At 49.5% G+C, this 18,122-nt stretch overlaps 1 protein-coding gene across 1 annotated transcript in view; it reads right to left on the minus strand.

Annotated features, from left to right (window-relative positions):
- The window catches only part of Ndrg1 (N-myc downstream regulated 1), a 41,661-nt gene that overhangs the window by 19,373 nt on the left and 4,166 nt on the right, over positions 1 to 18,122 (minus strand). The window contains exons 2-4 of the mRNA XM_038342002.1: positions 10,653 to 10,733; positions 9,573 to 9,608; positions 1,660 to 1,765 (exon numbers count right to left, since the gene is read on the minus strand). Coding sequence (XP_038197930.1) covers positions 1,660 to 1,765; positions 9,573 to 9,608; positions 10,653 to 10,715 — 205 coding nt within the window. The 5' untranslated portion in view covers positions 10,716 to 10,733. The remainder of the gene's footprint in view (positions 1 to 1,659; positions 1,766 to 9,572; positions 9,609 to 10,652; positions 10,734 to 18,122) is intronic.

Genomic DNA, 18,122 nt, shown 5'->3' on the forward strand with positions numbered 1-18,122 from the left:
CAGCAAAGCACACTCAGTTACTCCTTCACTTAGCAGCAGCAGGGCAGAGCTCCCAAGAATGTGTGCCTCTGTGAGTTCGAGGCTAACCTGGTCTACATGCAGAAAGTTCTAGACCACAGTATCACATACTGAAAACCCTATCTCAAACGAAAGATACAATTCTTCCCACCTCACCTCCAGGCCTCCCTCTGGTGACAGAGGCAGGAAGAAGTCAGAGCTAAGATCTAGTATAGGGTAGAACAGGGTGGGCTTTAAGTTCCTTGATTCCTCCTCTAAGGGAATATCGCCATGGGGCTAGTACAAGGCATAACCACTTCTCTGGGACTTCCAGGCTGTAGGACCTGGGACATCTCTCAAGGCACACATGATTTTCAAACAAGAAGTATCCACTTGGATCTCCCAGAATGATCCCTCCCATACACATACTTGCTAGGGGGCTGACGCAAAAACAGCCAGCTGTGTAACTGAGACTGCCCTTGAATTCCTGATCTTCCTGCCTCTACCCATAAGGATTAGGACTACAGAGAGGTGCATCACTACCACCACACCTGGCTTCCTGTTGTTTTCTGTAGCTCAGGTGGACCCATAACTTACTATGTAGTCTAGGTTAGTCTCCAACTCACAATGATCCCCTGGTCTCAGCTTCCCAAATGCTGGGATGACAAGCATAGGCCATCAAGTCTGTTACTTCCTGTCATCTTAAAAGTCAATGAGCCAACATTCACTACAACACTGTGTATAACACAGTTAAGTTCAAAGAGCCCAAGTACCCACCATCCAGCGTGGTGATTTGAATAAAAACAGCCGCCATAGGCTCATGTATTTGAAATACTAGTCATCTGGAAGTGGTATTATTTAAAAAGATTAGAAGGATTTGGGAGTGGCCTTGTTGGAGTAGGTGTGGCCTTAGGGGAAGCAATGTGTCACTGGGGGTGGGCCCTCTCCCTCTCCCTCTCCCTCTCCCTCTCCCTCTCTCTCTCCTTGCAGATCAGAATGTAGCACTCAGCTAATTCTCCAACACCACTCCTGCCTGTCTCCATGCTCCCTGCCATGACCATGGACCAAGTCTCTAAAACTGTAGGCAAGCTCTCAACTAAATGCTAACAAGTGTTGTTTCTACTCAGTAGGATTCAGAAGTGAAGTACTGCCAAAGTCCACAGCACATAAAAATCTTGAAAACATGGACAAGGCCAGTCATGAGCCAATTGTGAAGGACCACACACTGAAGGAGTGTGCTTATGTGAGAGTCTAGAGACATACAGAAGGAGACAGAGTGTCCTCAGCAGGGCTGGAGGGTGTGGGAGATCTGTGCAGGGGAGAAAGAGTTCAAGGCTTCTTCTCAGAGTCACTATAGTGTCCTAAAGATGTTTGTGCTGATGGCTGCACAGCTCTGTGGTGATATCAAAGTCTGATGCACGCATTTTTTAAGTCACTATAACAGGTTGTTAAGTGGCAGAGTCATTTGCTTCCTGTCTCCAGAGCATCCTGTACTAATAGCTTTGGACCACACACAGTGTGACTCAGGATTTTCCAGGCTAAGGCAGGAGTTCCTTATGGAATAGCTCCAAAAAGTCCCCAAAGCCGAAAGAGAAGATGACTACCACCGGCCCTCCCTCGCTGGCATTTCCCTCCCCAGGTGACTGAGCTCTCCAAACTCACGGTTCATGCCAATGTCGTGATACGTGAGAATGACTGGACGGTTGCCCTTGGGGGTTCCACACAGTGTGACATGCAGGGAGCCATGGAGAGTCTCAATGTCCTGCTCCTGAGGAGAGATCACAGACAGAGTCTCGTCAGGTGAGATTCACAGCAGCAGTGTGGCTGACTCATTGGCAGTGGATACCTGTCATGCCCCCAGCTGTTTTGAGGATGACCCAAGTACACACTCCTTTAGTCACCCAGAGCTCTGCACTGGCAATGGGAGATGCCTGAGGCCAAAAGAGGCAGGGGAGGGGAGGGAAGGGAAGGGAGGAGAAGGGGAGGGGAAGAAGGGGAGGGGAGGAGAGGGAAGGAGAGGGGAGGAGAGGGGAGGGGAAGGGAAAGGAGGGGAGGGGAGCAAAGTTGTGTCAGGAAGCAGAAGACAGGGCCCTGGGAGGTTATGCACCACTCTCCAGGGACAGGTGGCCCCAGCTACCCTCCCTAAAAAGTACTTTGTTTTTTGCATCTGGCACGAGCGTCCTTATTTCCTGTTCCTGGGTCTCATCTATCCTACAGGCAATAGCTACTTGTTTATTTGAGGTTTCCTAGAAGTCACTCCCATTTCAAAGGACAACCTCAGTTTCCTGTGGGAACACACAATGTGGTATTTTGAATAAGAATGGACCCCATAGGCTCAAATATTTGAATGCTAAATCAGCAGGAAATGGAACTCATTAATAGGATTAGAATTAGGAAATTAGGAGGCAAGGCCTTGTTGGAAAACCACTGGGGGTGGGCTTTGAGGTTTTCAAAAGCTGGCAAATGGCCTCCTATTGGTCTTTCTTTCTCCTGCTCCCCGCCCCAACCCTTGGCCTGTGGATCAGGATGTAGTTCTCAGCTACTGGTCCACCACCTTATGCACTGCTGTGTTCCTTGCCATGATGATAATGGACTAAGCCTCTGAAACCGTAAGCAAGCCCCAATTAAATGCTTGTGTTTTGTTCTGTTTGTTTTAACAGAGTTGCCTTAGTCATGGTATCTCTCCATAGCGATAACTAACACACACACACACACACACACACACACACACACACACACACACACACAAAGCAGTGGCTCCCTTGACTCTAGCATTTGTTGATGTTCGCCTCTCCTGTTTCACAGGCTGAGGTCAATTCCCACCTTGCACCTCTCAAATGTCATGTAAAATTAAATGATACCAACCAGAGCCAGCCTCACTCACTGTGGAAGTGGGCTGGACTTGACCCTGCAAAGCTTACCTAGAAGTCATTGTATTAGCACAAGGCAAAGGTTTGCCTGAATTAAGCCATCATCCAAGGGATGATAAAGGCAGAAAGAAAGTCAAAGCCTCAGCATGACATCCACCTCCTGGGGCTGCCAGTGAGGTGGGCTAAAACTTCCCATTCTGGATTGACCACAGAACCTGCAGTGATCTACCCAAATCCCTTCTCTCTCCCCCACTCCACTCTGAGGCCAGTCCTCAGTAATCCATAGTCCTCCCCATGCATTCCCATGAAAGCAAAGAACATGTCTATCCTTCTGCCCTCAAGAAGACAGGCTCTATCTTGGTTCCAAGCCCTAGCTCCCTGTGAGCTGATTTTCCCTGCCATTGTCTTCTGAACCTCCCGTGCAGATGGTTGTGAGCCTCGATGACCTTCTGTGACCCTGCCTTTGTCCCATGCTATTTGTCCTCTTTGCTGTCAATCAAGGCTTCTGAGGACCCACGACACACATCTCCCGAGAGCAACAGCTTCCTCCTTGGATGTGGTTAGCTCTTGGCTGCCCTCCCTAGGTCATCTGGGGACATTGAAGCCTTCCTTGTAGCTGAAGCATTTCTCTCCAGGTCATCTCTTGCAAGAACCCTGTGGTACTGTGACACCTCCATCCACACCGGTGATCAAAGACAGGCAAGTGACACAGAGGCAGTCAACCAGCTGTGTTTCCCTGAATCTTTCACTCCCTACACTCACAGAGGTTGGAAATATCAGAGCCCTCTCGCAACCTCCAGGCCACTACAGACCAACTTGCAACAAATGTGAGACTAAAGGACACCAAAAATTCCAGGTGCCACCAACCTTCTCCCAGAATCTAGGACCCCCACAAGCCCCTTGAGGCAGGAGACAAGAAACAAGATTGGCACTCATGGTCTAATGTGAGAGGAGAAAGGATTGGGGAGTCACTCAGGAACCATAATCTGGGAAGTCACCCTAATCTGTCTTGGGAGCAGCCTCCCTCCTGCAAGACTTTGGGAGACCAGAATAAGACTGTGAAGCCCGGGAGGACAGGGATTCCCCGACTGGGGCACTCTTGGAGCACGAACAGACATTCATGCATATATAACAGAGTACAGGGGTGTGTACTTGTACCCCAGTGCTCACGCCTATACTAAAATAGCAGCCCACATGTGTGTCTAGGAGAACAATGCATCTGGGTGAACTAATACAACATGGTACATGGATGGATAAGCACAGCGGCAAGCATGAATGTATGACTAATGCGGTTCACATGAATGTACTAGAACTGCAGTGCTCACAGATTTATTGGTAAAGCAGTACACGGACATGCATGTATTTGTTTTAAGTAGAACAGGGAAAGCTTGTGTCCTAGCATACAGTAGACATGGATGGCTGTGAACAGCAGTACACATGGATGTATTAGTAAAGGAACATACATGAATTCACTAGTACAAAACAGAATGAGCCCTCATTCTAGGGTCCCACCCCAGAGTATGGTGTTTGAGTGCTGTTTTCTTTTTTGCTGTTTGCACATACTGGAGACGGACCCCAGGGCCTGGCTAGTACCCATAAGCCGAGTACTCAACCACTGAGCTACATCCAAAGCCCCCAGTATGGCATCTCGTCAAGGCTTCACCCGAGGTGATTGTGGTCATGCACATTTAAATCCCAGTGCTAAAGAGGGTGATGCAGGAGGATGGAGAGTTTGAAGACAGCTTGCACCGCATACTCTCAAACACACATGACCACACATACACTCTCAAGAGCTGGACTTGTCCCCACCAAGACAGAGAGATGCAGGGGCTCCTAACCTGGAAGATTTCTAAAGTGAGCAAGCCCAGAGCCCTCCCCTCCCCACTCTATGGAATAAGAATTTGAACCTGTGGCAGTGTCTATGAGGGAGTGATGATACATCCAGCACAGGCAGGCCTTGGCACAGGCACAGGCAGGCACTGGCAGGCGCAGACAGACACAGCCAGGTACAGGCAGCCGCAGTCAGCCAGCAGAAGACACAGTCAGGGATAGGTAGGCATAGAAAAGCAGGGACACTTAGTTCCTTGTGTACCTGGCACAGGGGTCTCTTGATCCATATTGTCACCCACAAAAGGAGTCCCCTCCCCCCAGGGAACACAAAGTCCAGTACTGCCTCCCTCCCCGCTTTAACTTCAGGCTCAGCACTTCTTTCCTGCCTAGAGCATGCTCTGGAAAAATCCATAGGACAGGAGCATCAGCCCAGCCCCATGGGACACGGGTCATCTGCCGACCCTGAAGCCACCATGGTAACAATGGTCCATTGTGGGGCCACATTCTTTATTGTCTTCGGGGCTAATCCACATGGCTCATTCTAAAAATAGGCCAAGCCAGTCTCCCTGTGGCTACTACCCTTCAAGCCCTTGTCCCATTTGATAAGCCTTCAGGGCCTCAGCTCCCAGAAGGGAGAGCATGTCCCCAACAGAGGAGCCTCAGCAGCAGCGCTGGGAAAGAGAGTTGGAGCACAGCCAGGCAGAGGGGACTTCAGCACCCACTAGCACGAAGACCAGCTTTAGGGGTGGAGATGCACATCTGACTTTGGCTAACCTCTTCAGAAGTCTTACAGATTATGATTTTAACTCGAAGGGGGTCTCTCCTCCACCCAAAAACAAAATACTACCCTGGTGTGGCTTCTTGTTCTACAGAGATGCTGCCTGTGCACAGTAGGGCTCGGGGCTGCAGGGACGTCAGAACTGTGTGCTGTTTTACCTGTCCTCGTCCAAGACAACAGGCAGTCCCCAGTGCTGGGATTCATCAGGAGGCACTTCTGGCTGGGATGCTGTGGGACCCGTCTCTTGTTCCTCCAACTCTAGAGTCTCACACTCAACACTACAGCAGGTCAGAGGCAGAGAGCATGAGACCTGGCTCAGAGGTCATACAACCAGGAAGACATGAGACAACGGCCACCTCTCACCTGCTCTGAAAAGTCTAGAAGCTCTTTTTCTTTGGGGCAGGTGATATGAAGGTATCAGGGAGGACCGTGGTAACCACTCCATCTACCATAGACTCCACCTTAAGCTTCTTCACGTGTTCTCATGGAAACCACTGACTCCACTACCTAACGACTGCCACCATCCTGCCTAGATGAGGAAACCGGAGTTGAGAGAGGTCAAGTCACTTGCCTGAGATCACACAGCTAGGATGGTGGCACAATGTTTGGACTAATCTTGGATTTAGACAGCCTGGTTCAAAGCCTGGTCTCTGAATAGGAAGTGGATGAAGGTACCGAGTAGGATGTCAAGAAGGCCCAGACATCCTAAGCCTCATACCACCTCCCCCACCCCAAAGACTTAACAAGAAATCAATGGAATAGTGCCAGCCATGTGGTTGGCCAGACAGACCAAAGAGGTATGGCAGGGGTGAGCCACAGTGCAGTCTTAAGGACAGGGGATCCCCAAGTCTAGAACTATAGGAAAGTTCTTCAGGGGAGAGTTGCAGCCAAGGTGGACTCATAGAACCACCTGACCGATGCTGGCATGGTCTCATCATCCATGATGATGATGATGATGATAACACAGGTCCCTGAGTTTTCATCAAGAGCACAGGGCACCTGCCCTGCTTGTCCATGGACATCGTGGCGGATAAGTGGCATAATTTTACTACAGTATGACAAGCTTCGGGGCTATGAAGCTATATAAAATTAGCTACAGCTGTTATGTGTCCCCATTTACACAAGGAGCTTGTAAACAACAAACTCAAGCAATGAGAAATGGAGGTGGAATGGCGGGGGAGGGGGAACAAGGACTTTTAAATTTTATGCATTTACTGCCACCAGACGGCACACTTAAAAGTGGTAAGCATGTCACCTAGCCTGTGTCTTTTACCACAGTGAAAATCTGAGGAAACCCACAATATATGTTGGGGGTGTGTTCTGCTTGAACTAGCACTGTCGTTTAGCCCCAACTTTACCCTCTCTATAACACAAAGTCACTTTACAAAGGCTATAGACTTTCCCATATCACAAATGAGGAAACTGAGGCTGGAGGGACTGGGCTGATAACCAGAAAAGGACAACTGGTCCTTGCATCCCACTCTGTCTGAGTCCACACACAGCCTTCACTCCGAAAGCAGATAAACCCTAGACCAATCACGCACTGAGCAGGAAGGCCCACAGAGCAAAGAAAGCAAGTCACCAGGCTCTTATCAGGGAGAGGCTTGTGTGGCTCAGCCCTGACGGCACAGGTGGGCCCCCGGGACTCTCACTTACAGATATGTTCAGCCCACACAGCCAACTAAATAACCAAGGTATCAGGGGACAGTTTCACAGCTCTTACTACCCTGGGATAAGAGGACATAACGATCAGAAACAAGATCAGGTGTCACAAACTTAGCCACCACCGATATACAACATCTGCTCTTACTCTCTATGTCTCAAGCAGGACAGGGTTGAATAAGATAAGCCAAAGTCCTCAGGATATTCCATTGACCTCCTGCTCAACACAGTACCTGTCCATCCCCGAGTCCTAGAGAGTGAGATGTGCGGTGTGGAGTTCTGGACATTGCATACAAAGCAAGAAGAGCGAGCATACAAGCTTACTGCCTGGAAACAATGAGACAAAAAAATGTGCACTTCTGCCCGTGTAGCCAAACGTGGACCTGGTGAGCCACCCAGTGCTACCACTTTGACCTCCGTCTGAGCTAGGTAGACACAATGCTTCTCCTGACTGTTGAGGAGTTAAATGAGGTACTGGCTGGGCAGCCTTTGGTATGGTAGCTCGCATATGAGAACAGGCACCCAGACATCTTTATCAATACCACCCAGACATCTGTGGGTCTGAGACAGGAAAGGACAGGCTCTGACACTGCCTCCCACAGCAACCACAGGGTGGCCTCTGGCAAGTCACTCTCCAGAACTGTCTATCCCCCTCTTAACAAGAATGTGGGTGGAACTTGGGGCACCAGGAGCTCTGCTCTCCTTGGAGACCAAGATATGTGTTCTGGGTGCTGGGCACAGCCAATGAAATGACTCTCCCAAATCCTCAAACATCCGATGAGCAATGGACCAGATCCCAGGGAGTCAATGGAGATATATGTAATCAGGCAGTGGTGGGGGTGGAGTGACAAGCAGTCCTCAGCAGGCCCCTTCCTAGATCCTTTGCACCCAAGGAGCTGCCCCCATCCCATGCATAGTCCTCTGCCGCTTCGGCAGGCAAGGCCAGTGGACCTGTCTACTTGTTTGTCTCCCATCTCTGATGGGATGAATACATACTACATTACTAATTTTGGGGGGGAGGGGTTTCTCCTGACATTACCACCCATGATCTTCAGAAGAAGCATGTTTCTGGCCTGACCTCATGTCTTTTCACCCACCAGGAACATGCAGATAAGGAAATTGGTGGCTAAAAAGGCCTGGATCTTAAAGGCCACTTCTGCCCACTCTTCCTTGCAGGTCACAGCCTTTTCTTCGAGCCACTACTGGGAGTCCTACTGGTATCTTAGCTGTCACAGGATGGGAAGCACAGCCAGGAGAGCTCCACAATAGCACCAGGCGTGTGTCTCAGCAACACCAGTCATCACCCAGGCAACATGGAGTCTCCCAGCAAGAAATGACACAGAGCCCATCAATTCTTGGCCTTCTGACTGAGATTAAGTGGGGATGAGAAATTTGTACCCAGGGCTCTTGTGGAGATTGGATGAGCACTTCTCACAGTTGAAATATTAAATTAAGACTTAGAGTGCTTGTAACAATGATTAGTACATAGTTAAATACTAGAACATTCTTATATGTTCATTGGACGAAGCTTACTCAGCAAGGTGAAGTAACTCATCAAAGGCACAGAATTTGACAAGTAAGTTAAAACTAACAGTGTTGCATACTCTTTAAAAGGTCAGTTTCTTCAAGATGCTGAGGTCTGAGCTCTGTTCTAACCTCAGGCAAGTCTCGGTTTAGGAGGATTCCACATAGTATGCAGAGATGACAGCTGTACTGGAAATTTATCAGCTACAGACAGAGACTGGGGCAGCCAGGGCTCTGGGAACTGGGGCTGTGTGTCCAGGAGACTCCTCTGGAGGGGAGAAGGCTAAGCTGCTTCCAAACAGGAGCCCTGGGTTGGAAACCACAACTTGATCCTCCAGGTATCCTCATTTTGCCGAGGGTACAGGCTTGTGAGGGCTCCTAATTCCGTGGGCATCACCTTCCAATGGAAGCAAGTGTCGTCTCTGTATAGCCTTCAGATGGTCACTGTCCTTGGCTCAGGGCTCCTGCTCAAGAGCCAAGATGACCATATGCTTGTATGATAAAACCCCCTCACCATTTCCCACCAGTTGCACAGGTGTGGGCTAGACTATTTACCTCTGCTTTGGAGACAGACATGTCCCCTGCTTTACAGCATTATTGGGGTTCAAAGGGAAATCTTTGCACTTTCTTAGTGGACTCCAAGGCTTGTACACAGTTATAGCTTAATACCCCTTTCCTGTTGCCAGCTACGTGGGATAGGTTGTCCTCACAGGAGAACAGGCAGAAGCCACGGCCTCAGACCCACACTGGTAGTCAGAGTACCCTGTAATCAGACTGATACTACACCCTCAAAGGCCCACCTCTGTAGAAGGAACCGTGGACTGTGTTCCTGCCACCCGGCTCCCGGCCGCCTGGCTAGCTTATACCCCGAAATAACAACATACAAATTGTATTAAACACCCTCTACTTGCCTGGACATCGAACTCTTGCAGGAGGCCAGTGATGGTCTGTGGAGAGATGACAGAGTCATGGTTAGTTTCCTTGATTAGAGACAAACATTGGCACTCATGGTCCTCTCTGGTGCCTGAATCTGAACTCTGCTCAGTGGGCTTCCCTTAGTCCTTGCAAAGAGAGATGGTTTCATCTCAGGGAGCAGCAGCCCCATGGATAATTGGCCCATCTGCTAGGTCCTTTTCTGAGGACAGTTGGCCAAAAGAGACCTGAAGGTAGAAGCGGGGCACAAACCTGAGTGACAGACATTGCAAGTGGCTATCCAGTTCATACGGACACCCATGTGCTGGACTCCCGGAATGCAAATGGGACCTTGTCACTTCTGCGCTTGCAATTTCCTGCTGCCTGTCAAGGTCTGCACTCTGTATTTAAATACAGTCTTTTGTGGGGACAAAGGGATAAGGGAAACTTCAAAGACTTTCCCTCAATCTATACATAATAAATTTCAGCCCAAACAGCTTTCATCCTTGAACAGTTTTCTGTGACAGGAAGGTCTTGACTCCACTGAAGCCAGGGCAGTGTGGTTCTGGGAGTACCTGGAGCCTCACTGGTCCAGCCAGCTTCTGTTAAGGATTGCTACTGGCTTATTTTCTGAGGGGACTGAACGCAAAGCATAGAATGCCAGGCGCCAGTCGGAGCCATGACCCTCCAGTACAGAAGATGGCTCAGCAGTGTCTAATGCCCAAGAGGCCAGGGAAACAAGGCAGGGTGTAGAGGGCCACAGGGGCTGGAAAACTGTAAGCCAATCATAACAGATGCCCTGCTGCAGGGGCTGTGACTGGGTGGTAGACAAGAGCATCAAGAGTCACTAAATGCGGATTGAAACAAAGGGGATCAATGCTTATATTCTGTGTGTGTGTGTGTGCGTGTGTGTGTGTACATGTGTGTTTTCCATAGATTTGTTTATATTCTATGCTCTTGTTCACACGTGTGCATGTTATGTACAATGAACGTATATTCATAACTATGACTGTGTATGCCATGTGTATGTGTGCCCACTATAAGCACAAGATGGGGTAGCCTGAAGCAACTCCACTCACCTCCCCTTTTTCCACTAGAGGCTTCACCTCGGCGAGGTCCACGTCCTGTAGCTCGCGGGACATGTCCCTGCTATTACAGACCTACCAGGAGAAAAAGGCCAGGAGGTCAGCACTTCCCAATAAGATAACCTTCTTGGAATAAGCTAATACATAAATGGAACAAACAGAAAGGCCAGGCCTCCCCACTAACCCCCAGCTCTTCCCACCCACAGCCATGCCCATGCTGTGGGCTACAAGGAAGTCTTCCTGCCCTCAACCTTTCCCAGGCTTCCTAGCGGAACTGGGTAGTAGATTTCTGAAAGACAAAGCAGGTTTACAGTCACAGCTACAACAAAGCAGGCGGATGGAGAACCAAAAGCAGGTGCCACATCTAGTCCAGACCCATCAAGCACACCCCATGCTTCATGATACATTCTAGAAGGAGACCCCTTTACCGATCCCAAAGCCAGACATCCTCAGATTAACCATCAAGAGACCAAAAAGCCCCTGGGTATCACCATGTACAGGTATCACCATATACTCCTCTGGGCCTGAGGACTCCAGGTAGTCTGACCACAGTGGAAAAATAGGACATGTGACAAACCCAGTCCAAGGATCTGACAGGCATTGAGTGCTTGGTAGGATGTGGGAAAAGGAATCTAACACAAACGGTACTTTCTGAGCCAGACCCCACCAGGGCAAACAAGAGTGGCAATAGGGATTTCCTTGGCTCACACTGGGACACATACTCCTGTAGGTCAACAAATAAGGACTGCAGAAATAGACAGATGCAGATTTCAAAGCTGCTGGAAAGTCTGGCCTGATGGGCTTGTGGGGAGAGGAGAGGGCAGAGGGTGATAGCCACAGACCTAGGAGATAAATACACAGACTTCTAGATCCACAGTCAAGTTGGAAAAGTAAATGCCCATGGAGAGCAGGCATGGATGAGGCTCAGAGAATTCTGGAAAGCAGAACGGAAGCATCCCAGAAGGTACACAGAGTTCTGGGGTGGAGGAGAAAGCCAAGACTCGGGCCCAGGATACGGTCTTCTAACTACCTACAGGCAGAGTCTGAGTTAGAAAGAACCCCAGCTGCTCAAGGACCTGTAGACCTTGCAGCAAAGGAAGTTAAAGTCTCCAAATATTCCTGAGAACCAGCTGCCCAAGCCCACAGGAACCCTGTGACCCTCATCTAGAGGTCAGCCTTCAAGAGCAGCCAGTCTAATACATAGCCAAGCCAAAACATGGCATGCTGTGGGTGGATGGGGTGTGTTGGTCTGGGGCCCCAATGTGACTCTCCCCAGTAGATAACCACCTCACAAGAATGTCTTTATGCAGCCTTTGGGGTCTGGGATCCAGAACATTTCAAAAACAAAGTCAGTTTTATATCTGTGAACATTCCTGGGCCTCGGCCAGCTCAGAGGCAGCAGGCATGAAAAGCTACGGTCTGAGAGTCTTGCTAAATCAGCATGTTCACAGTCCCAAGACCTTAGCTGTGGGATGCCTCGCCTACACAGCCTAGAGAGACCTTCCAAAAGCCCTGGGCTCTGGAAAACACCAGCCCCCATGCTGAGAGTGGAGGACTTCACAGTTCATAGGGATCCTGACATAACTGTGCTCAGAAGAGAGCCTAGGGTGAAGCTGAGGTCTTCAACTTGCCCACAGGGTGGGTTCTGACAAGCCCTCTTTGGCCCTTGACTATGTGAGCATCACCCATTAGGTAGCACCCTGCCTTGGGCTCTAGCTTCCCACCTCCAGCAGGGGAAGCTTCAATTCCCCTTGGTTGACCCATTGAACAAAATGCCCTGCGCACTTCCTCTGTGCTTACAAAGACTCATCATACACTGTAGCCTAGCTCAGTTTGGTCAGTTCTCCCAGGTTCTAGAACGTAATGCCAGCCTCTACCATCTCTCTCCTCCTTCAGAAACTAAAGGAGATTAAAGCATAGCATCTGGTTCCCTCACTGAACTTCCTGATTCACCCAACTTACACCCTTTCCCCTTTCCCTAGACCACAGGATGAGAAGAGCTGAAAGATGGAACAGTCTCCTGACACCTCAAGCACTTGCCGGTCTGCTCCTTGGAGCCCTCTTCTGACAGGGCTTCAACCAACTCAAGGCCTGATGGAAGCCCAAAGGTGAAGGACACTGAATATCGTCTCTACTCTAATTGATTTGTCTCCAAGAGACCCATTCACAGTACTTTAAGACCTTTTGTTTTTGTTGTTTTTATTTTCTCAAGACAGGGTTTTTCTGTGTAACAGCCCTCGCTATCCTGGAACTAGCTTTGTAGACCAAGCTGGCCTCGAACTCAAGAGATCCCCCTGCCTCTGATTAAAGGCGTGTGCCACCACTTCTTTTGATTCTCATCAATGGAATGCTCCTGGGATTCATCTTGATGAGTGGAGGCCGGGGACACTGCTAAAGATCCTCCAGTGCATGGGACAGTAGCACGGTAAAGACCGCCTGACCCGCGATGCTAACCATGCAGAGCGTGAGACATCTTTATCTAGGTGAAGACTCAAAAACTGGTGGGGAGAGACAACATAATCCAGCAGGCCAGGGGGCATGCTTGGGGATAGAATGCTCTGAGTGTGAAATACCTGTGCTATCCAGGTCACCTTTTCCCAGTAACCAAGACTGTGCTGTAACCAGGACTACAGACACTGGGCTACCACAGGCTACCTCTGTTGCATATCTCCATCAGCTGTGGGACCCAAGGTATCATCCTTCTCCATTCTCTCTCCTCACAGGACCAATGTGGCGGGTGGACAACTGCATTCCCTAACTGGCTTTGGCAGCCCAGCAAAAGCATCTTCTAAATGTTTATTTTTCCATATGCTTCTGTACAAAGATGGTCTTTTTAGGACTCCCAGTGTAGAAAAAACAGATTAAAAAGCAACAACAGGAAACTTGAATACAGTCAGGGCTACAGGTATGGCCATTCTGTGGACCCTTGTCCTCCTCTCCATCCCTACCCATTCTGCTTTGCCCTCAAAGTTGCCTTTAGCCAGCAGCTGAATGCCATGAGCAGCTTACAAGGTCCACGACGTAGTCTTCGTTTCTTTCCGAAGGACATTATTAAGAGGCCCTCACAGGATGAGGAGCGAAAGCAACTGCAATGTTGAGGAGAATTTTCCATGTGATGGGTCTGCGGATAGAGCCATGACTGCTACTAGGTCCTCCATCTCAGGACCTCAGGCTTGTGAGTGGCCCTCAGGCTTCCCCTGTAGCCAAGTGGCCCATCTGTCTGTCCCTACACAGCCTGACTCCCCAGGATCATGAACAACTGACCCTCCAGTGTGTTTTAGCACTATGGTATTCATACCCTTGTGGATTTTAGGATGTCCAGAAATATCCCTGATCCTGGCTAGCCACCAAACTGTGACAACCCCAAATGCCTGCCGACACAGCCAAATGTCCCCTGGATACAAAATCAAATCTGTCTGGCGTTGGCTGAGCTCAGTAGTTCATATGGCTGAGCGCAGTAGTTCCTGGTATGAGGTTGGCATCCAGAAACGTCAATTAGACACAATTCTTTAATCCAGTACACGTTCAGAACCACGTACTCTTGCCTCCAAGTCTAATGACTTCTGCTCACACAACCAGCTGCAGGGATTAGAGGAGGAAGAATCTCCTCCCAGTGAAAGTCTCCTACAGAGGTGGGGCCCCAGGTTATACCACCAGCTGGCAGCCTGGCTGGCACGGCTTCTTCCTGCCCCACCTGCCTGCTCCAGGAGTTAAGGCCACCTGGAGTTAAATAGCAGGCTGTGGAGCAGACTCTAGTATTACCACCAGCCTCAAAACCCACGTTGTCTGGAGCTGGAGCTCCGCCTCTGTGTGCTCATCGATGTGTGCATGATGCCAGGGACATTGTAAGACCTGCTCCCAACAAGCAGCAGGGCTTATCCTCAACAACGGATCTGCAAACAGATGTTAAATGAGCCAGTGTCTCTTCCTTCCCGAGTTGCTGGGGAGTCCCTGGGGCATTATGAGGACACAGCCTGTGCTTTACACATTGTTAGTCCCGGAGTGGCCCGAGAGGGAGGAGAACAAGTAAAAAATGTTCAGGAAATGCCAAACAGGTCTCAGTGCAACACCATGAGGTCCCTCTGATATCAGCAATGTTTGACCATGAGTGACAAGGCTCAAGTAGGCTGGGCAAACACATCTTGGTCAGCAATGAACAAGAATTCAAGGACTCCTGGCCCAGCCAGGCCAACATTTGCTGGGAGCAGGTAGAAATGCAGCCCTGGGCTCAAAGGGCAATACGTCGCCACCCTCCCCAACCCAAAGTCACTTGAGAGTCATTGGGCAATCTCTGAGGACGGTGGGGACAGAGTCTGGGATTCTCAAGAACCCTCAGAGAAGTGGCAGGACATGATTAAGAGTTCCTAGCATGGGGATCATGTCACCTTCTTGCCTTATGACTTCAAGTCATCACCCCTAGGAGCCTCAGTGTGTCCATAGGTACAGGTCCATTCCACCTTGATTTAGAGCAGAGAGTTCTGCTCTCTCAAGGTTGTTGTCAACAGGTGTGGCTAATATCCAGACCTGATATTTCAGGTATTAAGAAGTAGATCTGTTTCTACCTCAAACAAAAGTCTAAGGATCCAACTAGGTCCCTACTCCCTTAGGGAGATAACTGTGGATTCCACCCAGGGAGTGGTTTGCCTGTGAGCGTTACTTGTCTTGTTCTGGCAACAGGCTGTTTAACTAAGAATGTAGATCATAATCCTTCAACTGGTCTGTTCATTTCCTTGTACCATGTTAATGCAGTTTTTTTTTTGGTTTTTTTTTTTTTGTTGTTTTTTGTTTTTAAATCTTAGTCCTACCTTTTGGGGTCAGGGTATTTAAGCAAATGGAAATTAAACCTGGGTGATCTTTCAGTATTCACTGGAACTCCCTTCCAGTGCTATCCTATGCTTCTGCTTTATTATGCTCACACAGGTCTTCATTCTCTTTGCTTATTTTTCTATTCCCCATCCCCTACACCGGTAAGTGGTATCCTTGTCGAAGTTGGTTTCCAACAAAGGATGCGTATCTGTCCTTTGGACACTACATAAGTCTTTAACAAATTTGGTACACATGGGGACCCAGGTAGGAAAGCATTGACCTAAGACCAGAGTGCCACATGCATTGTGTGCAGCTCTGGCTGAATGGCCCTGCTTCACTCACCCTCTTCTTCATCAGGCCTCAGATCTCTCACCGCTGACACTGGGTTTTCTACTTAATTCTATCACTCCTTGCAGCTGAAGCTACTCTGTGGAGCTCAGCCTTCTGCTTACCCTCTTGGGCAAGTTCTCCTGGATCCCCTAGATTCCCCATGGGATGAAACATGAACTGTTCTGGGGCTTCCACCACCCAATCTCCTAGGAAGAGCATCCATGGGAGCTGGACAGCATGAAACCCCACATGGCCACACCACAGTAAGTGCCACGAGTCACTTCCATGGCACCCCACTCATTCCTGTGTTCAAAGAAGTCCTCGGCAGGAGCATTGCCAACTTCACAGAAAGGAATCAGGAGCCCTGTGAATGTCCCTCATGTGACTTGCCAACAATACCACATCTCAATCCTCCAGCCTGGAGAAGGATGGCCACATCTCACTCCTTTGTTGGAGGCAGACAACAGGCCCTTGGAGTCCTATACTGAAGCAGAGAAAGGAAAACCAGAGGGGACCATGGCTGGCTCAGCACTGACTATTAAGTCAGCAGCTGGCCCAGATTCTGCCCTTCAGGTAGCAGTCACTGAAGCATGGGTATTCCCAGCCTGCCCTTTACCGAGCCTGGGCTGGAGATCAGTGTGTGCTACTAAGGGTTGCATAGCATAATATGGTAACCCCAGAAAGGTCTGGAAGGCAGTCTCACTTCTGTGTTAACCCAGGAAAAACTACCTTGGGACATGCTCGCGGTTCCCCCACATGCCTGTTGGGACATTCCTATGTCAATTGAAAGTCACTTTGGGAAGCACTTGCTCTCCTGGTGTTTTCTGGACTTTTGGAAGTAAAGGCTATGGGAAGGGTGAGGCGGTGGAGCCCTGAACTAGTTTTCTTATGTAATCCAGCTCGCCAAGACTGCTGTGGATGGTGCAGTGGATGGGCTAGAGCTTAGGGACAGTATAGAATGGGGTGGAAGATCTCAGAGAGATCCAAACAGCCTTCCCAGAAACTTCCAGACCAGGGTTCTTTCAGGGCCTCGAGACTCGGCATAATACTGGGCATCACTGACTGGGTCCATGTTGGAAAAATGAGACAAGGGTAATAAGGAGAAATCATCTGTTGCCAGGCAACCAAAACTCCTCCATCCCCCGTGCATCTGTGGGGACTGGAACTTTTGTTTTTAATATTGAACCTAGTATGTGGCCAAGGCCTCTACCACTATGCTGCCCGCCATCTTTTCCTCCTGAGACAGTCTCAAGTTGCACAGGCTGGCCTTAAACTCACAATCCTCCGGCCTCTTTATCCCAAGCAGGAGTACACACGTGTGTTCAGTCAGAGTCATGGAGCAACCAGCAGTGAGGTAGGGCAGAGTAGAGGGCGGGCTAGAACAGAAGGAAGAGCGAGTGCCTAGGACCTGCCCGCTGTGATCTTCCCACAGTGCTCAATGGTATCTTGGCACTGGAGTTCTGGCAGTTAGTGGCTTGGCAGACGGCTGTAACTGGAAGTCCGAAGAAGGACATTGGTCGCACTAGAGGACTATTCTGTGAATCCGTGGGATGGGTGTAAGCTGTGCTGGCAAGGCTGAGACACTTTATTGACATCACAGAGCCAGTGTTAGCCTAGGACGGAAATGGATCCTCATGCCGAACCCTTTGTCCCCAAGATGAGACAGCACCCTCCCTAATGAGATCCTTCCCCCAAACGACTCTATCACTTCCACACTCCAGAACAGTCCCTTGTAGTTTTTTTCCTGTACAGATGGGCTGGTTTATTGCCCTCATCAGTGGAGATTTCCTTTGGATGCACATGGAAAGAGTACTCAGTGAGTGCCAGGCTCTCAGGCCCTGGGAGGGGGCACGGGAGAGCAGAGATGACAGGACAGTGTGGTCCCATAGGACAAATGGGAGCAGGGCGGGCACTCAGCCCAACTGCTAGCCATGGGAGAGGCCATGGAAGGAAGGGCAGAGGCTGGCTAGCTGAGGAAGGCTTAACGGTTTCTTCAGATTTAATGGTTTCTTCCGATTTAAGGAAAGGGTGAACCTGTTTTTTAAAAATCAACTGTTTCAGGCAGTGGTGATACTCTTCTTTAATCCCAGTACTCAGAAGGCAGAGGCAGGAGAATATCTGTAAGTTTTAGGCCAGCCTGGTCTACAAAGCAAGTTCCAGGACAGCCAGAACTATTACACAGAGAAACCCTCTCTAGAAAAAATTAAAACAAAAACAAACAAAGAAACAACAACAAAACAAACAAACAAAACAAAAACTGCAAGTCCCCAGGTTCAGGAGACTTTCTTTGGCCCCCTTGGGTAGGGAAGGGCTGGCTAGACCGACAGT

The sequence above is a fragment of the Arvicola amphibius genome, chromosome 9 (genome assembly GCF_903992535.2).
Source record: "Arvicola amphibius chromosome 9, mArvAmp1.2, whole genome shotgun sequence".
Classification (NCBI taxonomy): domain Eukaryota; kingdom Metazoa; phylum Chordata; class Mammalia; order Rodentia; family Cricetidae; genus Arvicola; species Arvicola amphibius.